General features: G+C 38.3%; 1 protein-coding gene across 6 annotated transcripts in view; it reads right to left on the minus strand.

Annotated features, from left to right (window-relative positions):
* Positions 1 to 8,912, minus strand: part of apc (APC regulator of WNT signaling pathway) — a 167,092-nt gene that overhangs the window by 95,017 nt on the left and 63,163 nt on the right. For 4 of the 6 annotated variants that reach the window (XM_048621490.1, XM_048621496.1, XM_048621469.1 and 1 more), the window contains exon 2: positions 6,076 to 6,234. In XM_048621490.1, the coding sequence (XP_048477447.1) occupies positions 6,076 to 6,216 (141 nt within the window). In that variant the 5' untranslated portion in view covers positions 6,217 to 6,234. Of the gene's footprint in view, positions 1 to 6,075; positions 6,238 to 8,912 lie in introns of all 6 variants that reach the window. The other 2 variants (XM_048621474.1, XM_048621479.1) reach the window with 1 other exon arrangement.

Consider the following 8,912-nt stretch of genomic DNA (forward strand, 5'->3'; position numbering starts at 1 on the left):
AAAGATGGGTTACCCAGAGTATCCTATTTATCAGCCAACATCACAAAACAAACATTATCTAGCCATTACCATACGAGTTCACTGCAAGCAAATTGGCTGCTGTATTTCCTATATTTTAACAGTAAAGGCAAAGTCACCATAATCTGACCAGATTATACAGCTACTATCATTACAGACATGACTGGTGCTAGTTTAACTTGAGGGTTACCACATCTCGGGCAAGGACAGAGGTTGAGAAATAGAATCCTTCATGGGAACCTCAACCAGTACAGGAACTGAACCCTAGCCGTTGGCATCACTGTATTGCAAACTAGCTGTCTAGCCAACTGAGCTAAAAACTGCAAAAAGGCATTTAGTTGGCTGCGAAAGTGCTTTGAGAGGTACAGTAGTTGTGAAAAGCATGATATAAATGCAAGTATTTTGATGTTTTAAAGTTTTTTTTCTAGTAATAGGAAATTGGACTAGAAGTTTAGTTTGATGTTTATTAGGATGCCAACATTGCAGATGGACTGGTTAAGCTTCAGATAGTGGTCAGAGAGAACAACTGAGATGGTAGATAGGGTTGCATTGGTGACAGAAGCCATTGGGCTTTGGTCTTTGGTCTTGTCAATATTTAGTTACAGGAACCACAGAATGGCTACTTCATAACTATCATGGCTATGCTGGTTAACTGAAGGAATAATTCACCTAGTCTCATTCCCCTGCCTTCTCTCCATAGCCCAGCATTATCTTGCTTTGCAAATAATAATCCAATGCCCTCCTGAATGCTTCAATCGTACCTGCCTTTTAGGCAGTGCATTCCAGATTCTAACCATTTGCTAGTGAAAAAGATTTTCCTTGTGCCAGCATTGCTTCTTTCACCACTTACCTTAAGTTTGTGCCCTTTGCTTTCCAATCTTTCAACAATGGGAATAATTTCATCCCATTTACACTGTCCAGACTTTTCATCATTTTCAATACCTGGTACTCAACTCCTCTTAGACAGAAGTCCCAACATTTTCAAACTAACTACATAGCTGAAGTGCATCGTCCCTTGTGCCATACTCATCAATCTATTCAAACTTTTACCTTCCGAAGAAGTATGGTGCGTAGAATTGCATGTTGAGTCCAATCCAGTATTTTATGCAAATTTAAGTTACTTGTTTTTGTGTTACATATCTGTAATTGATAAAGCACAGGTTCGCTTGGAAATTTTCTAATTAATCTGTTTAAGAGATGTTATCACATGCCACTGAAGCAGGTTGGTTCTGCAACCCAAGCTTCTTGGCTCAGAGGTAGGGACACTACCTCAAGTGCCCTACCCAGCATGTTATGTTTTATTGAATTAGCTCTTAACCTGATAACCATTTCCAAAGATTTTGGCACATATTGACTCAATTTATGTCAGTACAATGCTATTGAACCACAACTGTGATCTTGAATCTCCCCAGCTTTCAACTAACATTTTTCTTTTGAATAATTTGTTCGCTTAAGTATCAAAGATCAATTTAGAAATCTATTCCAATGGATTTAACTGGTATTGAAGAAAAACTATTTACATAAAGCACTTAAAACAATTACATTTCAATAGATCATCATTCCCGCTGTTATGATGGCTGTGGGCAATTTTGCTGCACCTCAGTTTCACATCATCCATAAATTTTGAAACTGTGCCTGTACGTCAAGATCTATGTCATCAATATCTATTGGGAAGAGCAGGCACCCTTTTGCCAACATTTGGAGATTTTAAAGCTTCCTCCAGTCTCAAAAACATACTTTAACTTTCAGTTTCCAGTCACTCAAGCAATTCTGTACTATGTTGTCACTTTGCCTTACGTTCCCCAAGCTATGCTCACAACTCCACTGTGTAGCACTTTATTGAATGCCTTTGTTGTGTCCATGTACACAACTTGAACAATATCCTCAACAACCCAGTACATGGATAATCTAGCTACTGGTGCAACAATTAGCTTGTTGAACTCTATTACTGAATAACAAATTGGGTTTTATTCTTGGGGCAATCAACTTTGTTTCGGTCTTACTAATTCTTCCGTAGCTTAACAGGTGCACAGCACACCTATATCACAAAATTATAATAAATCTCCCAGCAAGATGGAAAGATTTGAAAAGCCAAGAACTCTATGTATTATTAATGTATTTTTGTGAGCCATCACAATGGCTTTTGTGGATGCTACATACCTAATTGTGCTTTGCAAAGGAACAGTAAGGTGAGGACTTCAGATGTCTTGGCTAACAATCATCCCTCAGCCAACTTTCTGTTCAATTGCCTGTTTACCTCTCTTCATTAGGTTAAAGCCTTGTTTTTTTTTAAAAGGACATAAAATCAGAAAAGATGTAATTTATTGATTGATACATTCTGTATATTTTGCACTTTAAAGGAAGTCTGCTGTGACACATCACTTTTCAAGATAGAAACGATCAGTGCTACTACACCACTTAAAACATCCAGGTTTAAAACGTGCAGTATCTTATATCATCCAAAAAGGATAACCATGTTTTCATTAATGCCAATTTCAAAGTTGCCCATTACAGCACCCCATCGTCTTCAGAGCTAATTCAACACAAATGAGTGGTGAGAAGCGAACCCTAATTAAATAAGCTTTGTTGCTGTAAGTTTTCCTAGGCAAGGATCAAGCTTGTCACAAAGTTGTGTGCAAAATATGGAATATTAATCTTTAGTTTTAATGAACTGGTGTAATATCTTAGACTCAATACAGTGTGGAGCTGGAAGAACACAGCAGGTCAGGCAGCATAACAGGAGCAGGAGAATCAACATTTCGGATTGGGACCCTTCTTGGACTGCTCTTAAAAAGGGAAAGAAAAAAAACTAGAACTGCTAAAACACAAGTCACCTCATCTATAAGTCGGTCAAGTTTTGCAAAACCTCTGAAATCAAATTACCAGAGAGGATTTCTGTGCAGTTCCCCTGCAGATCTTCACAGCTTCATTCTTCTAGTCACTGAAAAATCTAAGGATAACAAGCCACCCAGTGTCTCAATTACTGACCGGAACAAAGATGGCCTACCAAAATTCATTATGTAAAGTGGGAGATAAAAACTCCCTTTCTGCTTTAATGGCATCTTGATAGCTTTGACAATGGGAGATCAAAACTCTTCATTGATATCGATTGTGGCACACAATGGGAGCAATCAGCTGTTATATGATCAAAATCCTACTGGGGACATATGTTTGTAATAACATGAGTTTGCAAAAAGCAACAGAAGAGTACCATGCAGAATGCAACCTCTCCCTCACTCTGCAATTCTCCAACTTGGGTCCTTTCTCTGTTACATCTCAGAATACATCACAGGGAGAGGATTTTAATTTGAAGGAACTTCATGTGTCAAAGCATGCAGCCAGTTTAAAAGATGCTATGAGAAACAAAAGAAGGCTACCTTGGCCATAACACCTCAAATTTTAGAACCACCTGAAGATCTATTTTTTTCTTAGTAACTTGGATTTTCTTCAACTTCACCTCCCCCTACCCTATAATTTGCTTTCTTTTCCCACACTTGTGTACATGTGTCTCTCTCCCTCTCATAGAATTCATAACAGGTTAATCCTTTTAATCGGTTCCATGTTTTTTTTTGAGGGAGCTTCACAAAACAAAAACACTTTTTGGTCAACTTAATGGATCTTGCTCATTTATTTCTTCATATAGATATGCAAGGTGAAGAATATACTAAAATAAAATAAAAATCACAGTTTGTTAAAAATTCAAAAACTCTGTTATAAACAATCTCAGGACTAAAAGAGACAAATTTATTTACGCTCTAGACTTTGTCATTACAACCTCTTCAAGAGCGGGTTGTGAGGCTGATGCTGAGCAACTTTTGAGGAACATTAACAAGTTGACCAAATGGACAGACACGTGACAGATAAATTTCTAAGCAGAGAAAGGTGCAGTAATGCATTTTGGTACAAGAAACATGAAGCGACAATACAGGCTGAATGGTACAACTTTGATGGGAGTATGAGAGAAGAGGGACCTTGGGGTTCAAGTACATAATTCTTCGAAGATTGCCAGGCAAGTTGAAATATTGTTAGGAAGGCCTATAGAATCCTTGGGTTTATAAATAGAGGCACAAAGTATTAAGGCATAGAATTACACCTCTACAAATACGTGGTCTGAGCAATTTAAAGTATTGTGTTGCTCTCTGGGCGCCTTATTTAAGGAAGGACATGAAAGCCCTGGAGACAGTGCAAAGGCAAAATTAGAAAAATTAGGTTTACACTCTTGGAGCAGAAAAGATTAAAAGGTGACCTTATCGAGGTGTTCAAAATTATGAATAATTCTAACAGGGTAAAGGAGGGCACTCCACTACCATTAGTTGGTAAGTCAGTAACAGAAGGTCATAGTTTCAAGCCTGTCAGCAAGACAGCTAGGACTGAGAGAAGGAGAAATTTATTTTCTCAGAGTTGTTAGAATTTGGAATGCACTGACTCGAAGAATGGAGGAGGCAGATTCCATAGGTGTTTCAAAAGAGAGCTGCATACATATTTGAAAGTGATGAATTTAGAGTGCTACAGAGATTGGGCTGGAGAATGGGATGAGCTAAATAGCTCTTTTGGGAGTGGTACCGATGATGAGGTTGAATGGCCTCCTTCCGTACTGTTAAATTCTATGATTCTAAGATTTTAGTGATTTGAAACTTAAGAATTTGTTTAAGAATTTGAGAGAGTCAATTAATCTAGGATAAATTTAAAAAGAGGCGAAAGCATTAGAATATTAAAAGTTTCAGGTCCCTATTGCAGCAGAAATGCTGGTGGCCACGATATGCATTTGAAACTCAGTTTAATCAATTCAGCCTTCCCAATATTCAAACTGGTGAACTACTGACTTGCCCATAACTTCATAGTAACAGCATAGTGAATTCCACTTTTGAATTAGTATCTGTTATGAAAATGATTTTTCGAAGATTTCCTTGTGAGAAAGTCTCTAACTATCACTGTTTTTGTACATTTCCACATCAAGTTATGCCAGCTTTTACTGGCCATCAACCAGTCCTTTATCTTGTGTTCCTACTCCAAAATGCAATGGCACAAAACCTCCTGGAAGTCTCCTAATATTTATATGGATATATTTATATGAAACATATTGCATTTTTGGCATTTCAAGAAATTAGATATTCTCACCATAGCTTTAATAACATCAAAACCTTGCAGGCTAGGAGAAAGCTATGTGCATTTGTAAGGTCAGAATATAGCGCTCTTTGAATAGCCAATGTAAGCAACTAACCACAGGAAGACCAAGATAATTTCTGAAGAGGATTGAATTTAATATTACACCAATCCTACACAGTAAGATCAATAAGAACTAGAGGAAAAAATTTAAATTTATGGTCTTGACCTAACTACGATCAATGCAAACCATTGGTGTGGATCAATGAAAGGCTACTTGGGATCCCTCGGTCTTGAAAAGTATTAAAAAGGAAAACTTCACAGAAACCAGGTGCAATTAATTGAAGAAACTAATGTAACTATAATTTGAAATTAGCTGTCAGAAAGGCAAATGAATACAAGCACAAACGATAAAAGACAATGCTGTTAGAAAGCATTTCACACAAAGATCATTGACAGATTGAAATCCTTCAAGTAGGGAAACAAAAGTAAAAATTTGAGAATGATGGATAGGCGGACACGGCAATGGCAAGACTGTAGATTTCTAAGGAAGGAGGAACAACTGCCTCTATAGTTAACTGTGTAGGAAGGTGTAATGGTAGCAGAAATCGGCCTTAAACAACACAACAGGTGACAAATATCCAATTTATTGAACTGGTAAGTACAGGCAGTTGCTCATATGAATATTCCACCACAAAGCCAATTGGAATTTTTAGCATTTCTATTCCATATGTGCCCCCGTTTAAATTGTGAATTTATCTTAAAATACTAGGACCACTTAACAATAGTAGAATATTTTTGATAGAAAGAAAATGCTGCACACAAATCTCAACTACATAAGATTTCACAATATCTAGGACAACTTCCTCCAATGCCACATATCTATTAGAGAGCTAGTAATTGAAATTTCACTCGTGGAAAATCATCTTTAGTTTGCAGAAAACTGAAAAGTACCTTCATATTGAATGCCTCTGTCTCTAGCTGTGTCAGATGGCTTGAATTGTCTTCTAATTCCTGTCGCAGATTTGAATTCTCCATTTTAAGTGCCTCTACCTGCTTCAGGAGCTGATCATATGAAGCTGATGATGCAGCCATCCTGAAGTAGACACTGACCTGCTTAAAACAAAATAAATATATTAGCTACACTCCTATCCTTTCAACATTCTTTTTAAACAAAGCTGACATCATTTACAATGTGCCTATCAAAAACAGCACATTTGAAATACCAAGCCTGCAAAACATTCACAACACTTGCCATTTAATGACAGCGAATATAATTTTTGATTTAACTTCTTCCCATTGGTTTCCCCTTAAATTGCTATTTTGCCTTTGATCTTCAAAGTTTAAACCACTTTGAAAATAACTGTAATGAAGATAGGATTAGAAAATCTCAAGTTTACTGTTACTTTTACAAAACAAAATTCTGCCTCTCCTTCGGAATTATGTAACTTGATGGGCTGAAAGGCTTCCTTCTCTGCTTCTCTTATTATACTGCATATAGAAAGCAAGGAAAATGAAATGGCAACTTTGGCCCAAAGACCAATTCTTACATAGAACATATGCAATCTATCCCAAGATTGACTTTGTCCTATAGATTTAGCTCCCTCCGCCAAGTTATTCCCAAGTTATACTTGATTCCCAAATATAATTGGGTAAATCTGTAAATCATGAGCTTTATCACATCTTCAGTATTCAACCATGGCCAAATACCCATCAGCCAGTGCTGTAGCTCAGGGATTATTTTGGACTGAAGGATTCGATTGTTTTAGTCTACAGAATCAAGGCCACAACAATTTAAAATTTTTGAAAGAGTTAATTACCAGAGCATCAATAGTTTGACTCAAGAGTATGCTGCATATACTAAAATTCAGAACAATATTTCCTAAGTTTACCTTGAGGTTCACTAACCTTGCCATGATCCATTGAAATTAAAGAGACATGCCATATTTTAAGTTATGTACATCAACATCTCAAGCATCTGGATCCCTTTTTACCATATCACTCGAAGTGCGCAGAACAGGACAGGAGAGGAGCACCTAGACATTGTGGTTTAGGTGGGAAATTCAATGATGTTGGAAAAGCAGGATCTGACCAAAATGGACTGGGAGCAAGTGCTTGTAGGAAAATCTACAAAAGTGGTGGTGGGGCGGGGATACGTTGGCTTCAAAAAGAAAATTTGGAGAGTTACAGTTTCAACATATTCCTTTTAAGCTGACATGTAGGAACAAGAAGCCAACAGAACCGTGGTGTCTAGGAATATTAGGACTGGTTAAGATGGAAAGAAAAGAGAGCAAATCAACAGACCCCTACTGGAGTATAGAATGTCCAGGGGGAACTGACAAGGCAATTAGGAGAGCAGAGGTAATGAGAAAACACTGATGGGTAAAGTTACATAAAATCCCAAGACATTCCACAGACATATTAAAGGCGACAAGGATAATCAGGGAAAGAGTAGGGCCCATTGGAGACGAAGGGGACAATCGGTGTGTGCAGACAGAGGACATTAGAAGAGTACTAAATGAGTACTTCACTTCTGTCTTCACTTGAGTAGATGGATATAGTTACAGAATTTGGGAAGAGGGACTGTGAAGTTCTTCAGCAGACTGACATGGGAGTGAGGTGGTAATAGAGGTCTTGGTAGGATTAAAAGTGGACAAATCCCCAGATCAGGATGAGCTGTATTCCAGGCTGCTGTGGGAAGTGAGGGTGGAAATTACAGGGGCTCTGGCTGACATTTTCTAATTCCTCTTTGGCTAAAGGGGAGTTGCTAGAGAACTGGAGGACAGCTAATGTGGGTTCCACTTTACAAGAAGGGTGGTAGGGATGAACCAGGGAACTACAAACCAGCGAGTCTCACATTAGTGGTTAGAAATTATTGCAAGAAAATTCTGAAGGAGAGAACTAAATTCCACATAGATAGTCAAGGTTTGATCAGGAATAGTCAGCACAGCTTTTTTCAGAGAGAGGTCATACCTAACAAAGTTGACTGAAGTTTGAGAGGAGGGAGGTATCAGGTATGTAGATGAGAGTTGATGTAGTTTAAATATATTTCAGCAAAGCCTTGGAGAAAGTTCCACATATGAGACTATAAAGAAGGTAAAAACATATGGGATCCAGGGTAACTTGGCAAGATGGATCCAAAATTAGTTCAGTGCTAGGACATAGAGTGGTAGTAGAGGCTGTTTGTGCAACTGGAGGGTGATGTCAGGTGGCATACCACAAGATACGTAAATGTACGTGAGATATGTAAATGATTAATGAGGATGTATGCATGTGTGTGGGGACAGGTGGTCATTAGTAAGAGAGGAGGTTTTGGGTTACGGGAAGGTATAGACAGATTAGTCAGATCAGTAGCAGATGGAATTTAACATTGCTTAAGTGTTAAGTGATGCACCTTGTAAGATGTAACAAGACACAAAAGTACTCAATGAATGGCAAGAAACTAGGAAACCCGGAGGACAGAGGGATCTTAGGGTGCTTGACCACAGATCCCTGAAGGTAGCTGGACAGGTTAATAGGGTGATTAAAGAGGAATATGGGATGCTTGCCTTTATCAGTTGTGGCACAGACAAGAGCAGAAGGGTTAAGGTTGGAACTGTACAAAATTTTGGTTTGGCCAGCTAGAGTAGTGTGTGCAGTTCTGGTCACCACATCATTGGAAGGATGTGATTGCATTGGAGGGGGTGCAAAAGGAGATTGGGATGAAGCATTTGAGCTATAAAGAGCGGCTGAACAGGCTTGGATAACAAGGTGTAGAGCTGGATGAACACAGCAGGCCAGGCAGAATCAGA

Source organism: Rhincodon typus, chromosome 3 (genome assembly GCF_021869965.1).
Source record: "Rhincodon typus isolate 14 chromosome 3, sRhiTyp1.1, whole genome shotgun sequence".
NCBI classification, from domain to species: Eukaryota; Metazoa; Chordata; class Chondrichthyes; order Orectolobiformes; family Rhincodontidae; genus Rhincodon; species Rhincodon typus.